The sequence below is a fragment of the Leucopleurus acutus genome, assembly GCF_964270905.1.
Source record: "Leucopleurus acutus genome assembly, chromosome: 4".
Classification (NCBI taxonomy): Eukaryota; Metazoa; Chordata; class Mammalia; order Artiodactyla; family Delphinidae; genus Leucopleurus; species Leucopleurus acutus.
Window position 1 is genome coordinate 140,310,986 of NC_139146.1, and position 16,157 is coordinate 140,327,142.

Here is a 16,157-nt window from a genome sequence, read left to right on the forward strand (position 1 = left end):
TCCATGTTTCAGAGATTTTTCCCTGCCCGCTTCTCCTCCTCGCAAAGTTCTCTCCCCATGTCCTATCGACCACCATCAGAAATCCTACTCACCCTTCAGCAGCAGCTGGCATAGGAGCCTGGTGTAAAATGAAGGATGTTGCCCACCATCCAATTCTGCAAGGATTGAGTCACTGGCCACTGCAGTCGCTGACCTACAGTGCATCCTGAAAGGAATTCAGGGTGAAGATCAGGAAAGTGGCACTCCGTGCTCTGGGAAAACAGGAGAAACAGGCCCTTAGATAGTGAGAAATATTTCAAGAGAAACTTTTTTATGAACCTGGATTCTCACACCTTCCCATGCATGAAAATCATTCAGTTAAGATACCTGTTCCTCGGGACTAGCAATAACCTTCTAGGAGATAACACGCTGGATTACATGGACCTCCCTCCTCCAAATCACATATCTATTGGCCTCCCAAGACAACTCTTCTGAGCTATCTGAGAGGCTGTCTCCCACGCCACAGTCCCCAGCAGGACACTGAATAAACTCACTGGTCGTCCCTTGCGCGTTTTTTTTCAAGTTGACGCTGGGAAGTGTCCTGAAGGCGCTTCCGTTTGGGGCGTGACCTTTATTCTTCTTCAAACAGCTCAGCTGATGGAGACTCCCTCGAACAGCTGCATCTTACTCGCCTTGCGCTCTCAAGACGTGCCCACAAAGTGTGTAGAAGGAGCACAAAGACGGTGCAGTCCTCTCATGGCTTCTCACATGCTTCCAGAGAATTTAATTCCTGGCTCCTCACCTTCCACCACTCTCCTTTGTAAGCTTTATCGACGCCGCCTGGGCTACAGTCACACGGGGAAACCCTTTCCTGACAGATATAGTGCAGGGTGCCTGTCACGTGGCTCACGAAGCTGCCGCCACCAACCAGCCTACTTGACACCCCTCCAGCTCCCCGCGAGACCACCTGGGCCTCCGCTGGCGCGTTGGCCGGGCCGCACCCCAGGCCCCGCCCCTCACGGCCCGGCCCCCGCAAACCCCGCCTCCACGCTCTCCCCGGCGCAGGCGGGACCGCGCCGGACGCACGCCCCACCCACATCCTCGATCTTTCGTTGCGGTGGGGACTTTCCCGAGTCCTCGCTTCGCGCTGACCGGAATCCGAGAAGATGGCGAGCCAGGTATTGTCAGCTGCTACGCTGGCTGAGTCCAGAAAAGGAAGCGAGGGAGGGAAACTATGGTGCAGAACCGGGCCCCTGGCCGGGTAGGGGGAAGGGGGGACCGGGGGGGGGGAGTCAGGAGGTGAGGGGGAGAGGCGCGGGGCCTGCCCCTGAGACGGCCTCCGGCTGCCGGAGCTGAAACGGGGCTTCGGGCGAGCGGTTCAGCAAGAAGGGAGGGCGGAAGCTTTGTTTCGGCTCCGTTCGTGGGAGGGTTTTTGCTGCTCCTTTCTGGGACAGCCGAAGCGGGGTGGAGGTGGGGAGAACCGGAGAGTGGAGGTGAGGGGGGAGTCGGTCTCTAGCCTGGTGTTCTGGGGGTGACTTAGGGGCCGCCACGCCTTGCGTACACAAAAATAAGTAACTTGCCCGGGGCCATACTTTGCGGTGGCAAAGCTGCAGCCAGAGCCCGTGCTCCTAACCCCTATGTTGCCTGTTTTTCACGATAGTAGTTCATAATTAAGCTATTACTGTGCCACCAAGGAATTTTTTTTTTTTTTTTTATTGCGGTACGCGGGCCTCTCACTGCTGTGGCCTCTCCCGCCGCGGAGCACAGGCTCCGGACGCGCAGGTCCAGCGGCCATGGCTCACGGGCCCAGCCGCTCCACGGCATGTGGGATCCTCCTGGACCGGGGCACGAACCCGCGTCCCCCCGCATCGGCAGGCGGACCCTCAACCACTGCGCCACCAGGGAAGCCCCAGGAATGTATTTTTGGAAGGCTCCTAAGGGCCCTTTCGGTAACGTTTTGGAGCACTTGGGCACCAGAGCTTTTTTTTTTCCTCCTTTAATCCTCACATAACAGCTATGCAAGGTGTAGCCCATTTTACAGACCAAAAACTTGAGGGTTAGTGGTTTGTCGTGCTTAGTGATAACACTAAACATAGTGAGCCGGGTTCCGAACCCTGTGCAACAGACTATTATTGCAAGTTCTTGAAATACACATTAGACAATAAAGGGAGAAATATATGAGTAATATCATTAATCCGTCTAAAGTTGCTGATTGTTTTAATGCTTTGCAAACAGATTTTCTAAAAAGATTTGGACTTGAATAGAAATGGTAAATTCTAAACGATCTTTCAGATTTAACAAGTTGGCAGGTTTTTTTCCTTATTACCAAGTGCCTTCAGCAGAGAATGTGAAAAATTATAATTCCTGTGATAGCTCAGATGTTGAAGTAGAGCAATTGCATGTGGATTTAGTGTGGGGCTTTGTTTTGTTTAGAATTGTCATTGACAGGAAAAGGTTAAACTTTCACATATGCTTTAAAAGGGTGGAGAAGGGACTTAAAGCTTAGATTATGGATGATTTATTCTTGTTGCTTCAGATCTCTAGAATATGTGACTTCATTGTTAGTATTCTGAATTTTACCTTTGGAGTTTTGTTTTGAAATTTATGGTACATTGAGGTGAAAAACGATTCTAATGCAGTGTATGAATTTTTTTTACCAGATTGATTGATCAGATTTAATATCTACATTTTAATTTTAAAAGTGATCATTTCCAGCCTCGCCAATTAACACAAGCCACTCATCCTTCTACATAGTTCAGTTCTTTTTCTCTACTCTTTGTTCTCTTGCTACTAATAACTACCACCTTATTTCTGCAAAGCTACACTGTATCAAGGACTGTATAAGGGGCTTCAATATTCACCATTCACAGTCACTCTATATGTAGATATTTTATCTTTATGTAACTAACTCTTCCTCATCTTTCCGCATCCCAGTTAAAAGTGACGCTTTCCCAAACCCACCAACCAAAGTTACACTTTCTCCACATTTTGCATTCTGTAGCACTTTGTGCCTATCCCTTTAAATCACACTTTTTGTAATCGTTAGCTTTCGAGTCTGTCTCCTATAAACCCAGGGCAATCTTTATTCTGTGAACATGTTTCATAAACATTATGTGAACGAGTCAAAACCTTCCTTATTACACTTCATTCTCTGGTAAAGGAGGAGTGTACTGACTAGACTCTGAAGTAGCACTATACTATAGAAATACAGTATGAGTCACATATATAATTTTAAGTTTTCTATTAGCCACATTAAAACGGTATTAAATTGGATTAAAACTTAACCCAATGTAGTCAAAATACTATCGCAACATGTAATCAATATTTTTTTAATATTATTGAAATATTTTAATTTTTTTATACTAACTCTTCAAAATCTGGGTATATTTTCTACTTATAGCTTATCTCAGTTCAGACTGGCCATTTTTCAAGCACTCAAAAGCCACACGTGGCAAGTGGCTACTGTGTTGGATAGCACAGTTGAAAGGGATAGATGTAGGGTTTTTTTAATTCCCCCATTCTGATACTTTTCCTTACGCTCCTTCCCACCGGGCAGTTTTGCACTAAACCAGTGTTACTTAAACCAGCCTGAGCAAAAGAATTTCGTAGGGCACATCTTAAGCATTCAGATTCCTTGGACCCTGTACCAGACTAGAATCAGATTTTCTTGGAACCTGTATTGTTAACCAGCTCCTGTTTATGCATTGTAGAGGGTCATTAAATATTTGATGAGTGAAACTTTATTTTTTTTATGGGGGGGGGCATGCGGTTTGCAGGGATCTTAGTTTCCCCGGAACAGGGATTGAAAGTGGGCCCCAGCAGTGAAAGCGCCGAGTCCTAACCACGGGAATGCCAGGGAATTCCTGAATTAAACTTCTTCATGTGGTCATCTCGATTAAATCTTTTTAATGAATATCATTTATACGAAGTATAAACATGTGCCAGACAGTTCTGCATATCACTTAGAGTTATATGTGTCTTTGTGAATTTGTGATATACTTTCTAAGATTAGCATTCACCAGCATCTAAATTAACTAATAAGTAGTTTGTTACTAGTTCAGGAGGATAAACATCTTGCTCTGTTTTCCCCATTTCAGGTTATCAGATGTAAGGCTGCGGTTGCCTGGGAGGCTAGAAAGCCTCTCTCCATAGAGGAGATAGAGGTGGCACCCCCAAAGGCTCATGAAGTTCGGATTAAGGTAATGAAACATCCAAGGCACTGGGAGAAAAAGGCTTACAATTAGGTCTCTGGATAGATGAGTCCTCTGAGGTCTGCAGAGGAGAAATCCCAAAGGACAGTGTCAAGGAGAAGGTATTGGAAGTCATCCAACCTTGGAATCACAGCCTCTTATTTTATCCCTCTCACCTTTGCAGCAGTCTTCTCCCATCTTCTTAGCTTTGGTGTTGTGCTGAGCAGCCTTCTCCATGGATCACTGGATTACTGCAATTTATCTTCTGTAGTCTGGGTTTAAGGTGGCTTGGTAGGATGCTCCCCTTTCTGCTGATCCCATAAGTTAAAATCTATGGTGACACATTAGAAACAAAAGAAGAAAGAAATGTCTTTGGATTGTTAGAAGAAACTTCAAATAAGATTTAGGAAGAGGTTCCTAATTGATTAGACCAACAAGCAAGTGAAGTAAGCTTGCTAAGAGAGCTTTAAAATGTACTGACGCTTGCAGACAAGGCCAGGGTTCAGGGGATTCACTATTGCAGTGCTTCTCAACCTCTGCTGTGGCAGGGAAGTTGAAGTTACCCCTGGAGAGAGTCATACTGCACAAGGCAGGCAGCTGGATATTCTGGCATTCTCCTCTGTACTTGTTTTCATATAAAATCAGTGCTTTAAAGTAGTGAACATTGAATAAAACTAACCTCTAGAAAAAATAAGCATTTTTTGCTGTGAATTGGAGTATACTTCCCCCATCCCACCTCCAATTCTCAGGTTCCCAGGGGTCACACTGAACAGGTTGAGAAGCCAGAGCCAAATAACTTTCAGATCCTTTTAACCCAGGCCCAGGGATCTGAAATCTTAGACTAGTGTGTATGTTTTTCTTTAAGTTCAGAAATCAGCCTGGTTGTGATTTTGCTACTAAAAAAGAAAATGTTGGTCCTGGATGTACTAAAATGAGCTGTATCGGGCACACTGAGTTCAGCAGTCTTCCTTGGGAAACGGCTAACAAACAGCCGAGAATGTTACGTTGTAATTGGATATATTTGTGAGAAGCATAGAAGCATAAATACAGACACCCCCAAGGCTTTTCCTTTCTGTGCTTTTGGTAGTTTGGAGAAGTGAGAGGTGCTTGAAGGCTAGAGAAATCGGGGTAAAGGGCTTATTTAAGTAGAAATTGTGTGTGGCTGCTAAAAGGGGAGTTGGTTCCAGTAAAACCTCTGAGTTTTGGCCCAGACCAAGCAGGCTGACGTATTTCAGAAATAGCCAATACCTTATTAGAAATCGCATTCCCCAGCAGTTAGGAGGAGGCCAGCAGTGAGATGAGCTCCACCTGCTTTTGCACACAGGGGATGTTCCTCTCCACACCTGCAGACGGCACAGTGCCCAAAACATCACCTTGTTTACCTTCTCCTGCTAACATGCACTGAAAAGGAGAATAGATGTACCATGTTTCATTGCCTATAAATGCACCGTTACTTTTAAGTACCACTAAGAAAATGCTGCCAGTTCTAATTAAGATGCCATAGAGTATAAGCATATGCTGATTTTAGAGAGGTTAAAATATGAAAGAATTGTATCTTCTAATCAATAAAATGTTATTAAAGTAAAAGTGCCTCCACCTATGCCTCACTGAATCGCATGCACACACATGTAGACACTTTAATACCCTGTTAGATTATTGCCACTGCAGTTTGCCACACTGACGCCTATACCCTGAGTGGGGCTGATCCTGAAGGGAGTTTTCCAGTGATCTTGGGACATGAAGGTGCTGGAATTGTGGAAAGTGTTGGTGAAGGAGTTACTAAGCTGAAGGCAGGTAAGGAGAGTATTTGAATCACTTATTTTACAATTTTGGCTTATTTCTATAGGGAAATTATGTTTCTCATAACTTATACATTGTTTATTTGTGAATAAGTTATTGCCTAAGTAAGTTGTCAAGATTGATTTTATATGCCTCATCTGAAAAGCACAAATATTTGAGAGTTTCTTTCTCTCTGATTATGCAGACTGCTGTTTATCTGAAATGGTTTAAGTACATCGCCAAAGCAAATTTTGCCCAATTAAGCAAGAATTTTTGAAGATGCATTGAGTCAGTGTTTTGAAGCACATGACCTCCTTGTTCTCCACTTACTGTTTTAAAAGTTTCACTTAGACAGAAATTTGAAGCTTGTATTTTTTGCATAGGCAGTGTCTGAATGATGTCATGTAGGTAAAGTTCTAGGTCTTAAAGTTGTTAACTTTGCAAAGCTGCATGGGTTGACAAGAATGGGAATTTGGGGGACTTCCCTGGTGGAGCAATGGTTAAGAATCCGCCTGCCAATGCAAGGGACAAGGGTTCGAGCCCTGGTCCAGGAAGATCCCACATGCTCCAGAGCAGCTAAGCCCGTGTGCCACAACTACTGAGCCTGCACTCTAGAGCCCGCAAGCCACAACTACTGAAACCCGCGCGCCTACAGCCCATGCTCCACGACAAGAAACGCCACCACAATGAGAAGCCCATGCACCGCAACAAAGAGTAGCCCCCGCTTACCACAACTAGAGAAAGCCTGCACACAGCAACGAAGACCCAATGCAGCCAAACATAAATAAATAAAATTTTTTTAATTAAAAAAAAAAGGGAATTTGCAGGGGCTGATGTATTCATTTAGAATCAGATGCTACCTATTCAGGATAATGTCCTTGCATTTGTTTTCCAGGTGATACTGTCATCCCACTTTACATCCCACAGTGTGGAGAGTGCAAATTTTGTCTAAATCCTAAAACGAACCTTTGCCAGAAGATAAGGTTAGTATCTTTTTATTTTATTCTTAAAACAAGAGGTAACACTAATCATGATAATATCATGATAATAAGTAATTACGTGGCAATTTATACAGGGCATTTTACATGAATTATTTCATTCCATCTTTAGGGCAACCTGTCATTATCACTGCTATCACTATATTCATAGATGAGAAAATTTAGACCCAGAAATTAAGTGGTGTGCCCAGCATCATCAGCTGTTAAGAGGTACCTCACAAATTTCTGAACCCGTTCTCTTTCCATAACACTAGGCTAAATTTGCCAAAATATGTAGTAAGGAGGGACATGCTTATGAAATTAAATGAAGTCATTTTTATGAGCCATTTTATTGTCCATGAAATCGAAGTAATAAAACTTAGCTCATACGGTTTTGGGAAGACTACAAGAGATAACATAACCTTTTGACACAGAAAAGGTGGTTATTTGATTGTAGCAAGGTAACACACTTAAAGAACTTCAGGGCATTTAAGATCTTGTGTCTGTTCGCCCCTTTTTTTGTCTTTTTTATTGAAGTAGAACATACATATAATGAAGTAATTAAAGTATACAAATCTTAAGTGTACAGCTCCATGAATTTTTATACATATACACACCTAATAGTTATAACCATCACCCAGATCAAGATAGAGAACCCTTCCAGCAGCCCACAAAGTTCTTCATGTCCCATACAAGTCAACACCTGCCTCCCTCAAAGCTAACCACTATTTTGATATCTTTCACTGTAGGACTTCATATAAACAGAATTATGCAATATGTGCTCTTTTGTCTGGCTTCCTTCGAGATGTATCCAGGTTGCTCTGTGCATCAGTGATTTTCTTTTGTTTCTTTCACATTCCATTCCAAATAATCACTGTTAATCCATTCTCCTGTTCATGGACATTTATGTTGCTGCCAGTTTGGACCTGTTGTGATTAGTGCCACTATAAGCATTCATATGTGTCTCTTGATGGACATATACACAACTTTCTCTTGGGTATTTCCCTAGGATTGAAATTGCTGAGTCATGGGATATACTCCCACCAGCAGTGTTTGGGAGATCTGTTTATTTTTGCATTTTTTTCTAATGCCATTGACAAAATTAGTTTCTATTTTTGGAAATAAGGTTCCATTTATTTTATCACGTAAATCCAGTTAAAAAGCTAGAACCGGGCTTCCCTGGTGGCGCAGTGGTTGAGAGTCCGCCTGCCGATGCAGGGGACATGGGTTCGTGCCCCGGTCTGGGAGGATCCCACATGCCGTGGAGCGGCTGGGCCCGTGAGCCATGGCTGCTGAGCCTGCGCGTCTGGAGCCTGTGCTCCGCAATGGGAGAGGCCGCAACAGTGAGAGGCCCGCGTACCGCAAAAAAAAAAAAAAAAAAAAAATGCTAGAACTGAAAAAAGAAAAAAACTAGTCATTTTGAAAGGGAATTCCAAACATGGTCTGAAAAAATTTTGACACGTCAGATATAATAATGGTAATAGGTTTTTTTGTGGCTGTCTGTAACCTTTTAGAAGGACAAGTCCTTTCAAACCTTAAAATACATCCCATATCACCTTTTGTTCAAGAAACTCTTCTGGGACAGGAGCAGTTTCTCACATTCAGAGCTAAACAAACTTAACTTGCTCTCATAAAGATACAAGTTATTTATCGTAGAGCTTTGTCACCTATTTGTTGTTTGTTTCTGATCATATTTTTGTCTTTCTCCCAAAGGAAATGTACTTATTCTTGAATCCAGAGGCAATCCATTTTTCTTCATCTATATATATTTATTTATTCACATGTATTCCAAAGGATTTGTCCAAGAATGTACATCAAATTGTAGTGTTTATTTTTGTTAAAATAACATATATATTAAGCACTCTGTGCCAGGCACAGTGCTAGTGCTTTACATAACCTCATTTGATCTTTATAGCAATGTCTAAGAAAGATAGATTTCTCTGATTTTCTGGTGAGGAAACTAAGGCACAAAAGTTAATTCACTTGCCCAGGAACACGTGGGATTTGAGCACAAGTGTGTCTGCCTTTAGGGCCCATGTTCCTAAGCAAGATGTTACATCACCTATTTAGAATATCAAAAATAATTTTTGTTACCATGTATCATATCAGTGGTGAGAGCTACACTCTTGAAATAGGCCTCCTGAAAGGTCTAAATCAGCCAGTGTGGACATCTGCTTTCATCAGCTGATGTGGATAGTTGCTTGTAATCTTTGCTGTGTAGATGCTGGTTTTGGCTTTATGAAGTTATGTTTGGTCACAGAGTTTTACGATGGAATTTTAAAATCATTTCATCTGATCCATAAATTGTACCTGTTAAAATTATTTCAATACTCTGACAGTATAATCCAGAAGCATATTGAATGCTGGAAAAGATAGGTAAGATTATAATTCTTTTATAAGTTTTCCTAATAAGGCATTGCTGAAAGGTGCTAAATTATTAATGAATATATTAGAAATTAGACTTTTGGTCTTAGCACACTCTTCTGTTTACTGGTCATTATTTTTAAAATTGATTTCTTTTTCCTGTGCATTTTAGGAAACTTGATTCTACCCTACCTTCTTCCTTTTTTATTTTCTTTAGAGTCACTCAAGGGAAAGGATTAATGCCAGATGGCACTAGCAGATTTACTTGTAAAGGAAAGACAATTTTACATTACATGGGAACCAGCACATTTTCTGAATACACAGTTGTGGCTGATATCTCTGTTGCTAAAATTGATCCTTTAGCCCCTTTGGATAAAGTCTGCCTTCTGGGTTGTGGCATTTCAACTGGTTACGGTGCTGTTGTGAACACTGCCAAGGTAAGTGTTGGCCTGGGTTTTAGCGTCCACCTTCTAATTTCATACAACAAAGCCTTGCTGGAATAGTGAAATAGGCCCAAACAGTAAGAAACCTAATGATTTCCTTGACTCTTGTGAAATGAGTACCTTATAGACTGTCTTTACTATTAGGTGGAGCCTGGCTCTACTTGTGCCGTCTTTGGCCTGGGAGGAGTTGGATTGGCAGTTATCATGGGCTGTAAGGTGGCTGGTGCATCCCGGATCATTGGTGTGGACATCAATAAAGATAAATTCACAAGGGCTAAGGAGTTTGGGGCCTCTGAGTGTATTAACCCCCAGGACTTCAGTAAACCTATCCAGGAAGTGCTCATTGAGATGACTGATGGGGGAGTGGACTATTCCTTTGAGTGTATTGGCAATGTTAAAGTCATGGTGAGTATGCTTGGCTTCATTCCAAGTGGTGGGGGGGGGGGGCTGCTTTTTTTAATGTAATTTCTTTAATTAAGGTCAAAAATTGTTTTGTAAAGGAAAAGTCTTAAATTCCCTGATAAGAATTATTAGAAGGGAAAATGACTACTTGAACTAGAAATTGGAAATGATACAAGGGAAAGATGAAGGGAAATGTTTCTTTGCTTTTCAGTGTACACATAAATCTCAGAATATGTTTCATTAAATGAAAAGGCAAAATGATGCAGCTGTAGAGAACATGGGCTTTGGAATTAGATATATGTCCACTTACTAACTCAGTGACCTTGAGCAACTACTTAACTTCTCTAAACCTGTTTCCTTATGTGTAAAATGCAGATAGTAACCGTAGGTACCTGACACAAAGTAGACACTCAGCAGAAGTATAACTATTACTTCTCTGCCTGCTGCCTTTATTAAGCCTTTAGAATTTTGAGCTAAGATTTACTTTTTAAAATAACAAATGAAAGCTTTTTATTTTCAATTTGTGTCAGTGTTGGGCCAAGTTCGTAAATTTTTTAAAATACCTGTTAAAATTGTTCAATAAAATTAAACTTACTAAATACTCACTTTGGACATTTTATTGCCGTTTTTCTAATAAGCTCTGTACCACCACCCTCTCCCCCGGAAGTTTCTGGGGAAGCAGATATTCTCAGCACAGTGCACTGACCTCTGTGATTTGCCTGCAGAGAGCGGCGCTGGAGGCCTGCCACAAAGGCTGGGGCGTCAGCGTGGTGGTTGGAGTAGCTGCCTCAGGTGAAGAAGTTGCCACTCGTCCATTCCAGCTGGTAACAGGCCGCACGTGGAAAGGCACTGCCTTTGGAGGTAATTTGGTGGATGAGATGAGTACATTTTCTCTTTTGTTACTTCCATTGGCAGAATTTTAATCCTAGTCAGCATTTACCCCTGGGACTGGGGAGGTGCTCAGCTTCTCCTGAAGCACAAGGCTACTTCTTACACATTGAAAAAAATATTAATATTCTGTTAATGAAATAGTTGAGGGTAGGTCAGGAGTGAGAAGCTGGTTACAGGATAAGCAAACGACAGTATCAGCCACCCTGTGCCGTGTTGTAGACTTACATAGGTTATTGGCATTTTTTACTCATTTTTCCAGAGAGTGCAGTGATCCCTGGATGTGATCATACTTCCGTCTGAATAGCACTGATTTCAGCAGTAACCAATACTAAGTCTTAAACTGAAAATATTAAATTTGACAAAACCTTACAACAAAATTGAAAAGCTGCCAGACTGATTATTTTTCCCTTGTATGATCCTAAAAGTATGTGGTTGTTTGGGGTTGCCTAACTACCAGCAGAATGCTGAGAAAGTTTCCACCTTTTTCAAGGTTGCTCAGCTAGAGAAGAGAAAAGACATCAAAACATGTTTGTAGGGGCTTCCATAGTGGCACAGTGGTTGAGAATCTGCCTGCTAATGCAGGGGACACGGGTTCGAGCCCGGGTCTGGGAGGATCCCATATGCCGCGGAGCAACTAGGCCCGTGAGCCACAACTGAGCCTGCGCGTCTGGAGCCTGTGCTCCGCAACAAGAGAGGCCATGATAGTAAGAGGCCCGTGCACCGCGATGAAGAGTGGCCCCCGCTTGCCACAACTAGAGAAAGCCCTCGCACAGAAACGAAGACCCAACACAGCAAAAATTAATTAATTAATTAATTAACTCCTACCCCCAACATCTATAAAAAAACTATTAAAAAAACAGCTGTTTATTTCAAAAAAAAACCATGTTTGTATATCCCAACTGTTGTGAATAAATGAAATCTAAAGTTTTTCATAGATTTTTAAAAAATATATTTATATCCTTACCATCCTCCTAAGGAAAGAGAATTACATAGCATGAGGGGTTTTTTCCTCAAGAATTTGCATTTCTTTTTTTTTTAACATCTTTATTGGAGTATAATTGCTTTACAATGGTGTGTTAGTTTCTGCTGTATAACAAAGTAATCAGCTATGCATATACATATATCCCCATATCTCCTCCCTCTTTCATCTCCCTCCCACCCTCCCTATCCCACCCCTCTAGGTGGTCACAAAGCACAGAGCTGATCTCCTGTGCTATGCGGCTGCTTCCACAAGCTATCTTTTTTACATTTGGTAGTGTATATAAGTCCATGACACTCTCTTACTTTGTCCCAGCTTACCCTTCCCCCTCCCCGTGTCCTCAAGTCCATTCTCTAATAGCATGAGTTTTTAATGATCTGTGTTTAAGCAAAGTGTCCCCTACCTCATGCCAGCTTTTGTTTCAAGGCCAAAAGAAAAGATGAGGAAAGTATGAAAAATGAGGGGTTTGGTCAGAGTTTTCCTTCCTTATACTACAGAATTTGTCAAGGCAAATGTCAAGCTGACTAAACCCTCTTTTCCAAACCGCTACACGTATGCCGCACTTGAGTATTTTAGGACAGACTTTCAGAGCCATACGTGCAGCTCAGGGGCATCATCTCAGGGTCCATAGCTGTATTTGAAAGGGTGTTCTTAGTCCGGGAGACTGAGCCAGGGGGTTTGGTAGTCACCTCTCACTGAAGCCTCATCCAAGCACATGCTTATTGGGAAATAAGCTGGAGCCTTGGGGCCCCATGGGTGTTGCTAAAATATGACTCACAAATGTAAACAGAAGTTTCAGTTTAGGGAATGGCAGTGGCTGTGGTTGTCTCAGTTACCAGGAGATTTAAAGGAGAAAAAAAAAGCACTGCAGTTTGGAAGGAAAGGTAACTGGTAGAGGACACAAGAAGGGAGATTTGGGAAAGGCTCAAAAGAGGTTTGAAATGTGGTCCAAAGACTCCCTGGTTTAAAAGGTGGGAAGGCTTCTTTGTTGATTTACTGCTTCTTTCAACGCAAGTGAGAAATTGAAGGATCTGATTTTGTTTAAAATCATAACCTGTAACTAAAGATCACCTACTTTGCTTTTCAATTTCAGTTTTCTCTTCTGAGATGGTATCCTTATTGTTGAAATTAAAACCACAGAAATAGTCATGTATCACATCAGTTTTTTTCTTCCTTGAATTTCACGATTACAGAAATCTTTGCTGTTGTGGACTTAAATAAGCTTATTCTGATTCTAGAGTTCTATCCTGTATGGTTTAAAAATCTCCATTAAGATTTAATGAGATTTTAGTAAACCTTAGTACAGAAAAAGGCAAGTGCTCAAAAGGCATTTACTTTTTTCTTAATTAAAGATGTGCATTTCTTCTTCCTCTCTATGCTGATTTTGAAGTTTTTCATTCCTCTTTAGTTCGTGAAAAAATTCATTCTCTTAAATGTCTTTGTCACCCACTAAGTAATAAGCATACTGTAGAGATTTGTTGGAAAACTTAATGAGTAGATGTATGATTTCTTTTAGGATGGAAGAGTGTAGAAAGCATCCCAAAGTTGGTGTCCGAATATATGTCCAAAAAAATAAAGATTGAAGAATTTGTGACTCACAATTTGCCTTTTGACCAAATTAACGAAGCCTTTGAACTGATGCATGCAGGAAAGAGGTGAGCTTTCTCTTTAGCTGTTCAATGTAGAATGTGGTAATGATTTGGGGCTTATGGAGGGAGAAGGGTAAAAAAAGTTTTAGTGGTCTTCAAAGAAATCATTCAGAACCTGTTTATTGCTTTCTTCTCTTACAGCATCCGAACTGTTTTAAAGCTTTAAATTCAAAAGAGAAAAATTCTTCCATCCTTGTAACTAAGTCTTGTGGTCTGATTGGAGCAGCCAGACAAGCAGGAAGGAGCTCTTTCAAGTTCACATCTTCTTAGACCTTCATTAACTGACTCTGGGGAATAATGTTTTCTGTATAAATTCATAAATGTCTAATCAAGGACAAGGCTAATACTGTCATAAGTCTGTTTTCTGGACTCTTCACATAAATAATTGCTGGCTGATTAAGGAATATTTTTAACATAATAAAAGGAATTTCTGCATATGTGTGGAAGTTGTCAGCTCTGTTGTATGTCAAATTCTGTCATGGTTGCTCTCCCCATTATCTTCATTCTTTAAAGGAAAGATGGAGGAAGAAGGGCAGTGGTGAGTATCTGAACCGTGTCTTGTACTGTCCTTGGTAACTTTCGCTTAACTTTTGAGGGTCGCAGGCCCATTTACTAAAGAACAAATTTCTCCAATCAGCAGTAGCACAGTTAATCAGAACCCAAATCTGCTTCTGTGAGATTATCTTCTTGTGGGCAAGTACCATGCATTGTTCAGACTTAGACTCCTAATTCCTAATGACATCTGGCCCACAAATTCATTGAAACTACCTTCTGAACTTAAATAGGTATATATGTGTTGTTGGTCACTCTGAACTATTTCAAGCATATGGAAAATATTTATATACTGAATACCCAAATTTCCAGTACTTATTTTGTCAAATCTTAACATCTTACTCTTCCAGGCCACTTTGCCTTTCCTCTTCTGCGGTATAGTTGACATCCAGAATTGGGTGTTTATCATTCCCATGCATATTGCCGTACTTTGACTACACATATCCGTAAACCCTTTAGTCTTCAGTATTGTCATACATGTTTTAAACATGATACTGTCTCATTCTGCAGCTTTCATTTTTCACTCATTATTTTGTGATTAATCCCTGTTGTAGGTGATGCTCCCATTCATTAATTTTAGTACTGTGCAGTAGTCAATTATATGAACTACCATAATTTATCTGTCTCCAGTTGATAGCATATAGTTGTTGACCAAATTGTTTCTGTATTGCTAATAACACTGGTGGAACATCCTTGTACATTGTGCTCAGTGCGTTAGTTATGAAGGATGTGTACCATAGGATAAACACATTTTAAACCTTACTAGAAATTGTCAAATTGCTCTTAAATGTGGTTGGACATTTTTGCAAATCAGATGGGTGTGAAATGACTTTAATTTGCCTTTCCCTTAATGACTAAAGTCTTTTTTTTTTTTTTGGCCGTGGCACACAGCATGGTGGGATCTTAGTTGCCTGACCAGGGGTGGAACCTGAGCCCCTTGCGTTGGGAGTGCAGAGTCTTAACCAGTGGACCGCCAGGGAGGTCCCAAGTCTTTCATTCTTTTGGCCATTTGTATTTCCTTTTTTGTGAGGTATCTGTTCACATCCTTTGCCCATTTTTCTGTTGGATTACTTCTCTTTTTCTGAGTAATTTTTAGGGGTTCTTTAATCTAGATGCCAATCCTTTGTAAGTTTTATATTAATATATTTTATATTTCTTAATTTTTATTTTAGTATAGTCAAATCTCAGTCTTTTCCTGGTGCTGTTAAGTAACATTTAGGTTTCTTTACCCTGAGCAGAATAAAGAAGCAAACGAGAATGATGCATAGTCTTACCATCCAGGTGATCCATTAACACAAAAATAAATACATGAAGGCAGTACATCCAAGAGTTAGAACATTCAAATAGTAGAGAAAATTGCATAAGAAAAGCTACACTTCCCTCTCCCCCCAAAAATAGGTGACCACTATTCAGTTTATGTATCTTCCAAGAAGTTTCTATGAATATAATAGCATTTATACATATACTTTAACACGAAGGAATACTATTAACACTATTCTGTTCTTCCCCCGCCCCCCGGTCTCCATACCGTTTATTTCTCCGTCCCGGGAGGTGGGGTCGGTGGGGGCGGGCCGGGCAGAAAACCGCGTGCGGGCTGCGGGCCTGGGGCAGGGGACTCCAGAGCGCGACGTGCAGACGAAGGTGGAGCCGTTCCAGCCCACGCTGGCCGCGTTCATGTCGTAGTTGATGTAGATCCTGCCCGGGCTGACGCGCAGGCGTCACAGCAGCTTGCTGTCGGAACGGTTCTGCGCGCCGCCGATCTTACCGATGCTGTGCAGGCTGCAGAGCGCGCACGGCTCGCTGGAGCCCCCGAAAGCCAGGAGCTGGTCCGGGACCACGTGCAGCGTGGCTTGCCCGTGGCCTGCCTGCGCCAGCTGCTGGGTGAGATCGGAGAGGAGCCCGTCCGGCACAGAGGCGCGGGGCACGTTGGTGTTCACCAGGAATATCGACAT

The 16,157-nt window shown here is 41.8% G+C and overlaps 1 protein-coding gene and 1 pseudogene across 2 annotated transcripts; one reads left to right on the forward strand and one right to left on the reverse strand.

Moving 5' to 3' along the window:
• The first annotated feature begins 1,070 nt into the window (after nucleotides 1–1,070).
• Nucleotides 1,071–14,088, forward strand: LOC309960859 (alcohol dehydrogenase class-3). Its single transcript, XM_082837844.1, has 9 exons — nucleotides 1,071–1,157; nucleotides 4,077–4,178; nucleotides 5,822–5,963; nucleotides 6,844–6,931; nucleotides 9,507–9,726; nucleotides 9,877–10,137; nucleotides 10,860–10,995; nucleotides 13,521–13,659; nucleotides 13,795–14,088. Exons 1-9 carry the CDS (start codon nucleotides 1,146–1,148, stop codon nucleotides 13,817–13,819), a joined length of 1,125 nt encoding a protein of 374 aa, XP_082693970.1. The 5' UTR covers nucleotides 1,071–1,145; the 3' UTR covers nucleotides 13,820–14,088.
• A 1,571-nt stretch (nucleotides 14,089–15,659) lies between these two features.
• On the reverse strand, nucleotides 15,660–16,157 carry LOC309961162 (macrophage migration inhibitory factor-like; annotated as a pseudogene). Its single transcript has one exon. The product of its transcript is annotated as a macrophage migration inhibitory factor-like (transcript).